The sequence below is a fragment of the Bombina bombina genome, chromosome 4, assembly GCF_027579735.1.
Source record: "Bombina bombina isolate aBomBom1 chromosome 4, aBomBom1.pri, whole genome shotgun sequence".
Taxonomy (NCBI): domain Eukaryota; kingdom Metazoa; phylum Chordata; class Amphibia; order Anura; family Bombinatoridae; genus Bombina; species Bombina bombina.
This window is the reverse complement of record NC_069502.1, coordinates 844,618,130-844,634,809: the sequence shown is the minus strand read 5'-3', so window position 1 is coordinate 844,634,809 and position 16,680 is coordinate 844,618,130. Positions and strand designations below refer to the sequence as shown.

The following is a 16,680-nucleotide window of genomic DNA, read 5'->3' as shown; positions in this document are numbered from 1 at the left end:
TTTTTAGAATAGCCCCGCAAGAGGAGTCAGTCTCTCTCAATTCCTTTGCTGCTTTATTAAATGACTCTAGTGATGAGCCGTTTCTGCGGATCCTTAGGTACTCGCCTATTGGTAAACTTTTTATTGTGTTTGGATGGTAGTGGCTATCTGCACTTAAAATATTGTTGGTAGCTGTTGGTTTTCTGTAGGTGTCAGTCTCCAAATGGTCATTTTACTTTTTTAATAATTAAGTTGAGAAATTCCACCTTTAAATCATCACATGTCATTGTCAAATAAAGGCCAAAAGGATTGGTATTAAGTAGAGAGATGAACTCATTCAGCAATTCTTTAGCACCTTCCCACACAAAGAAAATGTCATCTATATACCTGGACCAGTGGGCAATGATGATTTTCTGAAACAGTATAATACTTTGATTAATTCTGCAGCGTCTGAAGGCTTGATAAGAAGGAATTCCAATATCTAGAAGTCAAGCAACCCAGAGTAGCAACACTGTATTTGTTACCAAAAATTCACATAAACCAAATATGCCCACCAGGGAGACCCATTGTATCAGGCATTAGGTCCCTCACTGAAAAGGCGAGCAAATACGTTGATGCTAGATTTCGATATATTGTTACCCTCACACACTAAAGATACTATGCATGTTCTTAACAAAATTAACACACTTACCATAACCCCAAATTCAACCCTAGTCACCTGTGATGTTGAATCATTATATACCAACATAGAAAGACAATGGGGGGTACAAAGCGGTTGCTCATTTTCTTAGAAAAAATGAAACCATGTCCAATGAATCCAAACAGTTTATTATCAACTTATTAGAATTTGTGCTTGGACATAACTACTTTGTATTTGACGGGAAATTTTACTTACAAACATGCGGGACAGCAATGGGGACATCTTGTGCCCCGACGTACGCTAATATATACCTGGGCTGGTGGGAGGAAACTGTAGTGTTTCATGAAACCCTTAAACAGTATACACAATACATTGCCCACTGGTCCAGGTATATAGATGACATTTTCTTTGTGTGGGAAGGTCCTAAAGAATTGCTGAATTAGTTCATCTTTCTACTTAATACCAATCCTTTTGGCCTTTATTTGACAAAGACATGTGATGATTTAAAGGTGGAATTTCTCGACTTAATTATTCAAAAAGTAAATGACCATTTGGAGACTGACACCTACAGAAAACCAACAGCTACCAACAATATTCTAAGTGCAGATAGCCACCACCATCCAAACACATGTGTGTGCCCTCAGATACATCACATATGTACACTCACCTGTGCCCTGTATCCCTCAGACACATCACACATGTACACTCACCTGTGCCCTGTATCCCTAGCACCGGCCTTGCACACATATGGTAAAAAAGAAAATTATGGTAGACAGATTCCATAATAAATGGACCATACGTAATCATATTACATGTAAAACCTCAAATGTAATATATTGTGTATCCTGCAGCTGTGAGTTATTTTATGTAGGAATGATGACTAGACCTATGGGTAAAAGAATGATAGAACATTTAAGCAACATTAGAAATGCCGCTAAAGATGTAGAAAAAGGTAAACAAATCACTAGTGTTGCACGGCATTTCCTACAGTATCACAATGGCAAAACTAGTACCTTTAAGTGTTGGGGACTAGAAATACTGCGATTGGGTATTCGAGGAGGCAATATAGAACAAGCCTTGCTGAAAAAAGAAGCAAGGTGATTTTTTAATTTGAACTCTGTGATGCCCAATGCATGAATGAGAACAACAATTTTTGGGTGTTCCTGTAAATATACTAAAGGTCTATTGCAGAATTGATATAGTGTACAACTAGTCTTAGAGTAATTAGTCTCATCATTTTCCTTCTTAGATATGCACCAAGAACATAGATGTATTAAATATTTTATGTGTTTATAACTACATCCTATTGATGAACTTAAGACCCAGAAAAAACCTTTGATTAAAATGTTTACATCTTGAATAGTAATTATTGATATCTGTTGCACCCAAAAGATAGTTAAAGGTATTAAACATTTTATGGGGTCACAATTATATACTATTAACAATTTAAGATCAAGTGAAATCTTTAATGAAGTTTTACATCTTGAATAGTACTTGCTGATACTGAAAAATATTAATAAACAATTTGGTTTCCCTTATGTCTGGTAATAGTGAATCACTATACCATATATGGCAGTTTACAGATAGTACCAAGCAAAGTACATTTATAACAACGACAACTTATCACCATATAGTATTTGTAGAGAACATAAAAAGGTTGTCTTCTATACAATTTACTGGCATGTTAGTACATTATATGAATACTGTTATAAAAGGTCATATTATTATGCGTGGGCATATCAATCTATGCTGTGTGGCTAAGTTGCCACAGCATTGGTAATGAGTGTGTTTCAGCTATATCGCTATGACCTCAGTTAGGGGTTACATTATTTCATATTCATGCTTATGTAATATCTAGACTAACCAGTTTTCAATGACATCTTACTACAGCTATATCATTTATTAGCTGTACACACCTTCTGCCTGCATTTTGGTGAGTGGTTTTTAACAGCATAACTACAAGCGGTTCTCAGATTACCATAATAGCGTAGACAGTGAGATTGGTGTGTTTGATCAAGGTGCATGTTTGAGTAGGAATATACCGCAAGTCGCATCATGTATATACTTATATTTTATTACACTTATATTAACATAATTGGACCCCATTTCATATACAAAATACAGGCAGGCACGAAATAACCGCCTGGTGATTGGCCCAGAGGGGTTGAGCTCACAACCAATGATAAGACCCTCTGAACACTGTCCTCCGTGACATCATCACAAGGGGATTCGCTCTGAATGGGTTGTGAAGCTTCCTCATAATATGATTGGTAGATATTACGTTTCATAGGATACTTAAAGTGATTTTGGTGCGTCACTCGGCTTGCCAATTTCAATACACATTGAGAAAGGCTGCATCTCGGCCGAAACGCGTTTGTGTGACTGTGTTGTTTTTATTAATTTTTCAAACCACATTAGTGTTTAGTCTGTGAGGAGAGCAGTTCTGGCCATCCCTGGCACCTGAAGCCGAAGTATGCAGTTATCGGCCAGGAATACAGGGGGGTGGTTTGTCTGTGCGTCCTTCTGTGCTTTATAACTGAGTTTGGGGTTAGAGGAGATAACTGGTTTTATCCCTTGTTAGTGTATGTAATGTTTATTACATCATTCATTTTAATAATTGTTAATAAATTAGTTTTTAAGTAAACAATTTGTACACACTTGGCTGAGTTTTTCTCAGTACTATTACTATTTACAATAGGAATGAGTGCTACTTAACCCCTTCTTGTCCCCGTTTCTCCCCTCCTCCCTATTTAGTATTATTCCGTTACAGAGACGGCAGAATAGCGTGGCACTAGAACCGCATGTTTTTTTTTTACAGTTTAAGCAAGCGATTCTAGTACTATACGTTAGTGTCATCTTTTTACTAAGATCCGGATCGTTCCTGCTCCACAAAGAAGGGGACATTGACTTCGGTTTAGCGGTCAGGTAGGCGCCTCAGCAGGGTTGTTGAGGTGTAAAGGTGTCTGATAGAATTTAAATTGATTTATTGTTTATCTGACATAGCTGGGTAAAAAAGTTACCGTTTTAAATTTAAAGGCACAGTAAAGTTTTTTTCTGTACAAAGTTTCTTTATTCAGTTCTGAGTTTAGTTATTTATTAATTTACTCTTAGTGACCAGTATGGACCAAGAGGCCTTACAGGATGTCACTTGCTCCTTATGTTTTGATGCAAATGTGGAACCACCTATCCCTTTCGGTCCCTCATGTGTTGAAAGGACTTTATCCTATAGGGAAAAAAAAAATTCTGAGCGAAACTTTTCAAAAGCGGATGCTGTCCAAGAGTCTAATGACGAGGTTCAAGGTATGCCGCAGCTTTCTCCCCAAGCATCTCAAATTTTACCGCCCGCACAAGCAGTGCCCTGCACTTCTGCTATAGCTTCCGCTGGAGTTACATTAAAAGACATAGCTTATCTCATGTCTTCTATGATCTCTGCTTTTCCAATGTTGCAGGGCAAATGTAAGAGGAAAGCCAGACATTCAGTAAGGGAGGTTTCTGACGCAATTGTTGCAATTTCGGAGGTATCCTCCCAAAGACCCGAAGAGGAGGGTACTGCTGTAGCATCTGAAGTGGAAATTTCAGATTCAGAGAGTTTATTACCTCTGACGGACACGAAGGTGGTATATTTTAGGTTTAAACTAGAACACCTTCGTCTGTTACTTAGGAAAGTTTTAGTTACCTTGGACGACAGTGACTCCACAGTAGTGGTTGTCCTTAAGAAGTCTAGTAAACTGGACAGATATTTCGAGGTTCCTTCCTACACAGACGTATTTCCAGTTCCTCAACAAGCTTCTGAGATCATTGCTAAGGAGTGGCAGAGACCGGGCATACCTTTTTTTTCTCCCTTTCCTATTTTTAAGAAGATGTTTCTCATAGCCGACTCTATCAAAGAGGCTTGGCAAACCGTACCTAAGGTGGAAAGGGCTGTTTCCACCTTAGCTAAGAGAACTACTATTCCCATAGAGGATAGTTGTGCCTTCAAAGATCCTATGGATAAAAAGTTAGAGGGTTTACTCAAAAAGATATATGTACACCAGGGCCTGCAATGGCAACCAGCTGTGTGCATTGCTACCGTCACTAGTGTGGCCGCGTATTGGTTTGATGCACTGTCTGAGGGTCTTAGGACAGAAACTTCTTTGGATGAGATCCAGGATAGGATAAAGGCTCTTAAACTAGCTAATGCCTTTATTACGGACGCTTCCCTTCAGGTTATCAAGCTGGGAGCTAAGATTTTGGGGTTCTCTATTCTAGCTCGCAGAGCCTTATGGTTAAAACCTTGGTCTGCGGACGTTTCCTCTAAGTCTAAACTTCTAGCTATTCCATACAAGGGGAAGACCTTGTTTGGACCTGGCCTAATGGAAAATATCTCTGATATCACGGGAGGTAAGGGTCATCTTCTCCCTCAAGATAAGAGAAACAAGCAGAAGGGACGACAGAGTAATTTTCGTTCCTTTTGAAATTTCAAGGGAAATTCTTTCTCTTCCTCCTCTAAGCAGGAACAATCTAAACCTGCATGGAGACCCAACCAGTCATGGAATAAGGGAAAACAATCCAAGAAGCCTGCTATTGAATCCAAGACAGCATGAAGGGCATGCCCCCAATCCGGGACCGGATCTGGTAGGGGGCAGACTTTCCTTCTTTGCTCAGGCTTGGGTTTGGGACGTTCAGGATCCTTGGGCAATAGAAATAGTGTCCCAGGGATACAAACTAGAGTTAAAAAAAAATTCCTCCCAGAGGCAGGTTTCTGCTTTCAAGATTATCTGCAAACCAGACAAAGAGAGGGGCGTTCTTACACTGCGTAGGAGACCTCTCTGCCCTGGGAGTGATTGTTCCCGTTCCAGTACAGGAACAGGGTCAGGGTTTTTATTCCAATCTGTTTGTGGTTCCCAAAAAGGTGGGAACCTTCAGAACAATTTTAGACCTCAAAAATCTAAACAAATTTCTCAGGGTCCCGTCCTTCAAGATGGAAACTATTCATTCCATTCTTCCCTTGATCCAGGAGAGTCAGTTTATGTCAACAGTGGATTTAAAGAACGTGTACCTACATGTTCCTATTCACAGGGATCATCACAAGTTCCTAAGGTCTGCCTTCCTGGACAAACACTTCCAGTTCGTGGCTCTTCCTTTCGGTCTTGCCACAGCTCCCAGAATTTTCACAAAGCATCTGGGATCGCTGTTAGCAGTGCTTCGGTCACGGGGCATTGCAGTGGCACCCTATCTGGACGACATCCTAGTCCAGGCGCCATCCCTTCAACAGGCAAGATACCACACCGACATAGTGTTGTATTTTCTACATTCTCACGAGTGGAAGGTAAATTTGGAAAATAGTTCCTTGGTTCCAAACACAAGGGTAACTTTCTTAGGAACCGTAATAGATTCCCTGTCTATAAAGATTTTTCTGACAGAAGTCAGGAAATCAAAGATTATCAATACTTGCCTAGTCTTTCAGTCTACTCCTCGGCCGTCAGTGGCTCAGTGTATGGAGGTAATCGGGCTGATGGTGGCAGCAATGGACATCATCCCGTTTGCTCGGTTCCACCTCAGACCTCTGCAGTTAAGCATGCTCAGGCAGTGGAACGGAGATTATGCGGACTTGTCTCCTCGAATAACTCTGGAGCAGGAGACAAGGGATTCTCTTCAATGGTGGTTGTCTCTGGATCATCTCTCCCAGGGAACCTGCTTTCGCAGACCATCTTGGGTGATTGTGACAACAGACGCCAGCCTTCTAGGGTGGGGAGCAGTCTGGGGCTCCCTAAAAGCTCAGGGAGTTTGGACTCAGTCAGAGTCTGTTCTCCCTATAAATTTTCTTGAGCTGAGAGCGATCTTCAATGCCCTTCTGGCTTGGCCGCAATTAGCCTCGGTTCGGTTTATCAGGTTCCAGTCGGACAACATAACTTCAATGGCTTACATCAATCATCAGGGAGGAACGAGGAGTTCCTTAGCGATGACGGAGGTAACCAAAATAATCCAGTGGGCGGAAGCCCATTCTTGTTGCCTATCGGCGATCCACATCCCAGGGGTGGACAACTGGGAGGCGAATTTCCTGAGCAGGCAGACCTTTCATCCGGCGGAGTGGGAACTCTATCTGGAAGTGTTTTCCAGCCTGATTCTCAAGTGGGGTCAGCCAGAATTGGATCTTATGGCATCCCGACAGAATGCCAAGCTTTCGAGATACGGGTCGAGGTCCAGGGACCTCCAGGCGGAGCCGATAGATGCTCTGGCGGTCCCTTGGACCTTCACGCTAGCATACCTATACCCTCCGTTTGCTTTTCTTCCTCGGGTCATTTCTCGAATCAAACAGAAGAGGGCATCAGTGATTCTCATAGCTCCGGCTTGGCCTCGCAGGATTTGGTATGCAGATCTGGTGGAGATGTCATCTCTGCCACCTTGGAGACTTCCGTTGAGGAAGGACCTTCTAATTCACGTGCCCTTTCTTCACCCAAATCTCTGAAGCTGACTGCTTGGAGATTGAACGCTTAATTTTATCCAAGCAGTGGTTTTCTGACTCGGTCATTAAAACCATGATTCAGGCTCGTAAGCCTGTAACTAGAAGAATTTACCATAAGATTTGGCGTCAATATCTCTGTTGGTGTGAATCTAAGGGCTACTCATGGAGTAGAGTTAGGATTCCTAGAATTTTGTCTTTTCTCCAAGAGGGTTTGGAGAAGGGATTATCGACAAGTTCCCTAAAAAGTAAAATCTCTGCCTTATCTATCTTGTTACACAAACGTCTGGCAGATGTCCCAGATGTACAATCATTTTGTCAGGCATTGGTTAGGATCAGGCCTGTATTCAAACCAGTTACTCCTCCCTGGAGTCTTAATTTAGTTCTCAAGGTTCTTTAAGGGGCTCCGTTTGAGCCCATGCATTCCTTAGATATTAAGTTATCTTGGAAAGTTTTATTTCTTGTTGCTATTTCTTCTGCTAGGAGAGTGTCTGAACTCTCGGGATTGCAGTATGAATCTCCTTCTTCCTAAGGTTGTTTCTGATTGGAAAAAATAATCAGGAGATTGTTGTTCCTTCGTTGTGTCCTAATCCTTCTTGTAAGAAGGAACGACTTCTACATAATTTGGACGTGGTCCATGCTCTAAAATTATACATGCAGGTGACTAAGGACTTTCGTCAGTCTTCTGCCTTGTTTGTGATTTTTTTCGGGTAAACGTAAGGGACAGAAAGCTACGGCTACTTCTTTTTCTTTTTGGCTGAAGAGTATCATACGGTTTGGTTATGAGACTGCTGGACAGCAGCCTCCCGAGAGAGTTACAGCTGATACCACGAGGGCTGTTGCTTCCTCATAGGCATTCAAAAATTAAGCTTCTGTGGAACAGATTTGCAAGGCTGCAACTTGGTCCTCTCTTCACACTTTTTCAAAGTTTTACAAATTTGACACTTTTGCCTCGGCTGAGGCTGCTTTTGGAGAAAGGTTCTTCAAGCAGTGGTGCCTTGTGTTTAGGTTCACTGTCTTGTCCCTCCAGTTTCATCTGTGTACTCTAGCTTGGGTATTGAATCCCATTAGTAATTAAGATGATCTGTTGACTCCTCGTGTCATAAAAAAAAATGTATGCTTACCTGATAAATGTATTTTTTTTTTTTCATGATGAGTCCATGGCCCGCCCTGTTCTTGTAAGACAGGTTGTGGGTTATTGTAGACTTCAGACACCTCTGCACCTTGGTTTTTCCTTTCTATCCTTAACTTCAGTCGAATGACTGGAGTTGAAGGGTAGGGTGGAGCTATTTAACAGCATTGCTGTGGTGCTCTTTGCCGCCTCCTGCTGACCAGGAGGTGAATATCCCATTAGTAATTAAGATGATCCGTGTACTCATCGTGTCAAAAAAGAAATAAATTTATCAGGTAAGCATAAATTTTCTTTTTTGTTAGTTAGGTTTTTTTATTTTAGGGGGTTGGTTGGGTGGTGGCTTTTACTGTTGGGGGGGTATTTGTATTTTTTTTTACAGGTTACTTTAGTATAGTGGGGGTGATGTGGGCAGATTAGGGGTTAATAATATTTAAATAGTGTTTGCGATGCAGGAGGGTGGTGGTTTAGGGGTTAATTACTTTATTATAGTAGTGACGATGTCGGCGAGCAGCAGAATAGGGGTTAATACATTTTATTAGTGGCGGCAATGTCGGGAGTGGCAGATTAGGGGTTAATAACTTTAATATAGTGTTTGCAATGCGGGAGGGCCTCCGTTTAGGGGTTAATAGGTAGTTTATGGATGTTAGTGTACTTTTTAACACTTTAGTTATGAGTTTTATGTAACAGTTTTGTTGCGGAAAACGCATAACTACTGCTCTCAGATGGCGTTACGGATCTTGTCGTTTTAGGATGTAACACAAGCTTTTGAAAAACTTGTAATGGCTGCGCTATGGAAGTCCCATGAAAAAACTTAATTTTTACGAGTGCGGGACTGACGTTGCGTTACAGGCTAAAAGGCTTGCGGTACAGCTATACCAACAAGACTTGTAATGGATGCGTTGCTGTTTTAATGCTGAAATGGCATTTTCAGCGTTAAAAGACGAACGCACAACTCGCATTCTACCTGTATGTAAATGATGAGCCTCAGTACAGACGGATTGCAGTAATAAAATCTGGTACATAAACATTTGGTACACACACACACATGCCCTCTTTTCCCTTCTCTCTCACCCTCTGCTTCATGTAATTGGCACACACACACATGTCCTCTCTTCCCTTTTCCCTCACCCTCTGCTTCATGTAAATGATACACACACACATGCCCTCTCTTCCCTTCTCTCTCACCCTCTGCTTCATGTAAATTATACATACACACATGCCCTCTCTTCCCTTCTCCCTCACCCTCTGCTTCATGTAAATGATACACACACACACATGCCCTCTCTTCCCTTCTCCCTCACCCTCTGCTTCATGTAAATGATACACACACATGCCCTCTCTTCTCTTCTCTCTCACCCTCTGCTTCATGTAAATGATACATACACATGCCCTCTCTTCCCTTCTCTCTCACCCTCTGCTTTGTGTAAATGATACACACACACACACATGCCCTCTCTTCCCTTCTCCCTCACCCTCTGCTTCATGTAAATGATACACACACACACATGCCCTCTCTTCCCTTCTCCCTCACCCTCTGCTTCATGTAAATGATACACACACATGCCCTCTCTTCTCTTCTCTCACCCTCTGCTTCATGTAAATGATACATACACATGCCCTCTCTTCCCTTCTCTCTCACCCTCTGCTTCATGTAAATGATACACACACTCGCCCTCTGTTCCCTTCTCTCTCACCCTCTGCTTCATGTAAATGACACACACATGCCGTCTCTTCCCTTCTCTCTCACCCTCTGCTTCATGTAAATGGTACACACATGCCCTCTCTTCCCTTCTCTCTTACCCTCTGCTTCATGTAAATGGTACACACACACACACATTCCCTCTCCTCTCTCATCCTCTGCTTCATGTGAATAGTACACATGTATGCCCTCTCTTCCCCTCTCTTCCCTTCTCTCTCACCCTCTGCTTCATGTAAATGGTACACACACACACACACACATGCCCTCTCTTCCTTCTCTCTTACCATGTGCGTTATTTAAATGGCAGACAAACACCCTCTGTTCCCTTCTCTATCTCACGCTCTGCTTTATGTAAATAGTACACACACAGGCCCTCTCACCCTTCTCTCTCTCACCCTCTGCTCCATGTAAATGGTACACACACATGCCCTCTCTTCCCTTCTCTCTCACCCTCTGCTTCATGTAAATGATATACACACACGCCCTCTGTTCCCTTCTCTCTCACCCTCTGCTTCATGTAAATAGTACACACACATGCCCTCTCTTCCCTTCTCTCTCACCCTCTGCTTCATGTAAATGACACACACACACACACACACACACACATTCCCTCTCCTCTCTCATCCTCTGCTTCATGTGAATAGTACACATGTATGCCCTCTCTTCCCCTCTCTATTCCCCTCTGCTTCATGTAAATGATACACACGCATGCCCTCTCGTCCCTTCTCTCTCACCCTCTGCTTCATGTAAATGATACACACACATGCCCTCTCTTCCCTTCTCTCTCACCCTCTGCTTCATGTAAATGATACACACACATGCCCTCTCTTCCCTTCTCTCTCACCCTCTGCTTCATGTAAATGATACACACACACATGCCCTCTCTTCCCTTGTCTCTCACCCTCTGCTTCATGTAAATAATACACACACATGCCCTCTCTTCCCTTCTCTCTCACCCTCTGCTTCATGTAAATGATACACACGCATGCCCTCTCTTCCCTTCTCTCTCACCCTCTGCTTTATGTAAATGGTACGTACACACACGCCCTCTCTTCCCTTCTCTCCTATCCTCTGCTTCATGTGAATAGTACACATGTATGCCCTCTCTTCCTTCTCTTTCACCCTCTGCTTCATGTAAATAGTACACACACATGCCCTCTCTTCCCCTGTCTCTTCCCCTCTGCTTCATGTAAATGATACACACACATGCCCTCTCTTCCCTTCTCTCTCACCCTCTGCTTCATGTAAGTGATACACACGCATGCCCTCTCTTCCCTTCTCTCTCACCCTCTGCTTCATGTAAATGGTACGTACACACACACCCTCTCTTCCCTTCCCTTCTCTCCTATCCTTTGCTTCATGTGAATAGTACACATGTATGCCCTCTCTTCCTTCTCTCTCACCCTCTGCTTCATGTAAATAGTACACACACATGCCCTCTCTTCCCCTCTGCTTCATGTAAATGATACATACACATGCCCTCTCCTCCCTTCTCTCTCACCCTCTGCTTCATGTAAATGATACACATGCATGCCCTCTCTTCCCCTCTGCTTCATGTAAATGGTAAACACAGACATGCCCTCTCTTCCTTCTCTCTCACCCTCTGCTTCATTTAAATAGTACACACATGCCCTCCTTTCCCCTCTCTCTTCCCCTCTGCGTCATGTAAATGATACACACACATGCCCTCTCTTCCCTTCTCTCTCACCTTCTGCTTTATGTAAATGGTACATACACATGCCCCTCTCTTCCTTCTCTCTCACCCTCTGCTTCATGTAAATGATACACACACATGCCCTCTCTTCCCTTCTCTCTCACCCTCTGCTTCATGTAAATGATACACACACACATGCCCTCTCTTCCCTTCTCTCTCACCCTCTGCTTCATGTAAATGACACACACACATGCCCTCTCTTCCCTTCTCTCTCACCCTCTGCTTCATGTAAATGATACACACACACGCCCTCTCTTCTCTCTCATCCTCTGCTTCATGTAAATGATACACACACATGCCCTCTCTTCCTTCTCTCTCACCTTCTGCTTTATGTAAATGGTACACACACATGTCCTCTCTTCCCTTCTCTCTTACCCTCTGCTTCATGTAAATGGCACACACACACATGCCCTCTCTTCCCTTCTCTCTCACCCTCTGTTTCATGTAAATGATACACACACACATGCCCTCTCTTCCTTCTCTCTCACCTTCTGCTTTATGTAAATGATACACACACATGCCCTTTATATTTCTTCTCCTCACCCTCTAGTTCATCAAATGGTATTCTGAAAACTGTTTTTATTGTGAATTCAGTCGTTTTGGCCATTACTAAATATTTGATAATATAGGAATGAAATGGCAACTGGTACTTTGCAATATAATTGTCCTTTTAAATCAATTACTGTTGTGTAACATTATGTAATCTACAGATTATTATATGTACATTTAAGTTCTTAATTATTGAACATAAAATCTGCATTTTCAAATCTAAATAAATACATGTTATCAATTAATCTCAATATGCCCCAAAAATTAAAGGGACAGTCTATTTGATTTTGGTTATTGTTTAAAAAGATAGATAATGCTTTTACTACCCACTCCTCAGCTTTGCATAACCAAGATTGTTATATTAATATACAAGCTGCCTCTTATCTCAGTGTTGTTGTTTTTTTAGCTTTTCACATCCAGACAGTTCTAGTTCATGTGTGCCATATTGATAGCATTGTGCTCACTTCCGTGGAGAATGATGATGGTTATGCAGGAACCAGCACTAATTGGCTAAAGTGCAAGTTTGCAAAAATCACTGAGGTAAGGGGCAGTCTGCAGAGGGTTAGATAAAGATAATCACAGAGTTAAAAAGTGTATTACTACAACAGTGTTGGCTATGCAAAACTGGGGAATCGGTAGTAAGGGGATTATCTATCTTTTTAAACAATAAAAAATTTCAAGTAGAAAGTCCCTTTAAGTGTATGGCATTTAAGTACCCATTGCTATGTTTACCATGAATTGGTTTTAGGGTGAAATAAAATCCTAAACCATGACATTTTGTCTGCATTAAATGTTCTTACAGATGATTTTAATACTGACGTTGATATTAAAACAGAAGATCTTAGTGTAACGTGTCAGCTGGAAGCTCCAATGCAGAAAATGTGTTATAGTGACAATAAAGGTAAGTGCACGTGTGACGTGTCTTCTGTTTATGGGATATTGCCTGGTTTTTATAACTTATTGTCTATAACTACTGTACATTATATCACCAGTCGGGGTTTCACCTCAATCACACACTGAGTGTCACAGTACAATATAGCCTGATGCTCACTGACTGTTGACTTATTTCTAGGGCTTGGTTATATCAGCCCTGATAATATAATGACACCCAAGCAGGAAGACCTTATAAAGCTGCTGTAATATCTGCCAGAGTATAATCATTGTGATCTGATCAGTTGCGGATACACCTGTATCACTTTGTAGGAGCAAAAAAAAATGTATATCACAGCGTTTTGTTCTCTTTATAGCCTCTTATTTGTATCTTATGTCTGTATATAGTAAGTTAAAGTGGCATTGTATTTAAACCTATCATACATGTGAAAGACCAACAGAGAAGCATGTTCGTATTTTTATGTGATTATTTTTTTTAAAGGAGCATTAAATATAGAACTAATCAAACAGATGCAGAGAGCACAATACACATATGCAATAAGGCAATATTAGTTATGATTACCGTGGTGAGATTTGGCAGCAGCAGTAACCATGGATATTGTACCCAATTGAATTGTGTATGCTAATGAACTGTACATGTGGATACACACATGAAGATGCAGAGATGTGGCCCGTGGATGAACATTTATTTTTAGGTACATTTATTTTTAGATACATTTATTAAAAAAGAACAGGAACCTATTGTATTTGTTTCTAAAAAGTAATTAGGTTTTGACTGTGTGTGCTTGTGCAGTGTCTGTGCATGTTTCCACGTGCATATCTGTATGTGTTTATGTGTATGTAGACCTGTAGAATCTTAACAAGATGCAGAATAATAATGCTTTATTGTCACCATGTCAAGTGTTGGGGCTTTTGGGATACTAGTTCTGTATAGGGGCTGTTAAAATACTAGTGCTGTATTGTCCCCATGTCAGGTATATGGTTTGTTTGAATACTAGTGCTTTATTGTCGCTATGCCAGTTGTTGTGGCTACTGGAATACTAGTGCTGTATTGTCACCATGTCAAGTGTAGGGGCGGTTGGAATACTAGTGCTCTATGGTCCACCTCAGGTCTAGGGGCTTTTGAAATACAAGTGTTATATTGTCCTCATGTCAGGTATACGGGCTGTTGCAATACTAGTGCTGTATTGTCCCCATGTCAGGTATATGGGTTGTTTGAATACTAGTACTATTTTGTCCCAATGTCAGATATAGGGGCTGTTGGAATATTAGTGCTTTATTATCTCTATGTCATGTAAAGGGGGTGTTGGAATACTGGTGCTTTATTGTCCCTATTCCAGGTATATGGGCTGTTGGAATGCTAGTGCTGTTTTGTCCCCATGTCAAGTATAGGGGCTGTTGGAATACTAGTTCTGCATTATCCCCATGTCATGTATAGGGGCTGTTGGAATACTAGTGCTGCATTGTCTCTGTCATGGACCAGTGGCCTATACCTGCCTAGAGGGATGATCCAGTGGTCTAACTTTAGGCAGGCTGTGCCGCCGGTCCTTCCCTTTCCCCTCCCCCCTGCCATCAGGGGTCATAACGGTTATGGATACTAGGCTGCAAGGAGGATCCCTTCACCAGTTGGATTATTATATTTTCCAACAGTTCCCCTTGTTTGTTGCAGTAATTAAACTTTTCCCTGATCATTACCCTGCTTTACCCTCTTTCTGCTTGGCCTGTCCTAGACGGAATCTTATGGAACTATTCACCGGCTGGGATCGGCAGAGATTCCTGCTGGCCTTTAACCTAAGTCGCTCCGAAAGCCCCTTGCTCCAGAGCTCCGCTCTTTTGAGGACTTAAAGGGACATTATACACTCATTTTTTCTTTGCATAAATGTTTTGTAGACCATCTTTTTATATAGCCCATAAAGTTTTTTTTTTTTTTTGTTTTTTTTTAAATGTATACTTTTGCTTATTTTTAAATATCATTTGATTTTCAGGCTCCTAACCAAGCCCCAAAGTTTTAGAAGACTACCGTCAGATACCTACTCCAGCTTGCTTCTGTTTGTGTACAGGGTCTTTTCATATGCAAAATAAGGGGGGGGGGGGGAGTGTCTTATTTCCCACTTGCAGTGGGCTTTCCAGCTACCTTTTCAACAGAGCTAAACTGACAACTTCTAAGTAAGTTTTTAAACAGTTTTATAATACATAGTAACATAGTAGATAAGGTTGAAAAAAGACTGAAGTCCATCGAGTTCAACCTATACAAATCTAAAATACTTACAAAAAGCTCCAGTTAAGCTTAAATAACCCCATTAAAATGTGACCCATTTAATGCTAGCAATCATATCCATGAATTTTGTTTATATACAGAAATTTATCCAGACTATTTTTAAATGTATCTATGGTATTGGCATTCACTACCTCCTTTGGTAATGAGTTCCACAATTTTATTGCTCTTACAGTGAAAAAACGTTTCCGTTGCAGGAGATTAAATCTCCTTTCCTCCAACCTTAAATTATGACCTCTTGTCAGAACCAATTTTCTTGGAATAAAAAGAGCTTCTGCCATCTCTGTATATGGGCCTTGAATATATTTATATAAAGTAATCATGTCACCTCTCAAGCGCCTTTTTTCTAAAGAGAACAGGCCCAGTTTGGCTAGCCTCTCCTCATAGGTTAATTTCTCCAATCCCCTTATTAGCTTTGTGGCCCTTCTCTGAACTTTTTCTAGTTCTGCAATATCTTTTTTAGCAATCGGTCCCCAGAACTGCACTCCAAACTCAAGGTGAGGTCTTACCAGGGCTTTATATAATGACAGAATTATGCTTTCCTCCCTTGAATCAATGCCTCTTTTAATACATGCTAGTATCTTATTAGCCTTTGAAGCCGCTGCCTCTGCATTGTGCACTCATCTTTAGCTTGTTATCTATTACTACTCCCAAATCCCTTTCCTCCTGTGTTTGGCTAAGTCTTGTCCCATTTAAAAAATACATAGCCTGCTTATTTTTACTTCCAAAATGTAGAACCTTACATTTTTCCATATTAAATCTCATTTTCCATTCACTTGCCCATAGTTCTAATTTTAGCAAATCCCTTTGCAAAGAGAGTTCATCCTGCTTTGACCTAATGACCTTACTTAACTTAGTATCATCTGCAAAAATAGAGATGTCGCTATTTAATCCTTGCTCCAAGTCATTTATAAAAATATTAAAAAGAACAGGGCCCAGTACTGATCCCTGGGGGACGCCACTGATTACCTTTGTCCAATCTGAGTATGATCCATTTACTGCTACTCGTTGCTCCCTATCTTTTATCCAGTTATTTATCCATGAGCTAACATTTTCAGCTATTCCCAGTCCCTTAATTTTGTGCATTAATCTCTCATGTGGCACTGTATCAAATGCCTTTGCAAAATCTAAGTATATCACATCAACTGATTCCCCTTTATCTATATTTTTACTTCCTCGTAGAATCTAATTAGATTAGTTTGACATGATCTATTTCTCCTAAAGCCATGCTGATTAGAACTCATAATCTTGTTTACACGAATATGCTCATCAATATAATCCCTTATAATCCCTTCAAATATCTTCCCCACTATTGATGTCAGACTAACTGGTCTATAGCTTCCTGGATCATCCATCCCT

At 41.2% G+C, this 16,680-nt stretch overlaps 2 protein-coding genes across 3 annotated transcripts in view; one reads left to right on the top strand and one right to left on the bottom strand.

Moving 5' to 3' along the window:
* The window catches only part of LOC128657969 (uncharacterized), a 296,601-nt gene that overhangs the window by 73,106 nt on the left and 206,815 nt on the right, over positions 1–16,680 (bottom strand). The window lies entirely within an intron of this gene.
* Positions 1–16,680, top strand: part of LOC128657251 (zinc finger protein 836-like) — a 60,053-nt gene that overhangs the window by 20,840 nt on the left and 22,533 nt on the right. For both annotated transcript variants that reach the window (XM_053711523.1, XM_053711522.1), the window contains one exon: positions 12,958–13,056. In XM_053711523.1, the coding sequence (XP_053567498.1) occupies positions 12,958–13,056 (99 nt within the window). The remainder of the gene's footprint in view (positions 1–12,957; positions 13,057–16,680) is intronic.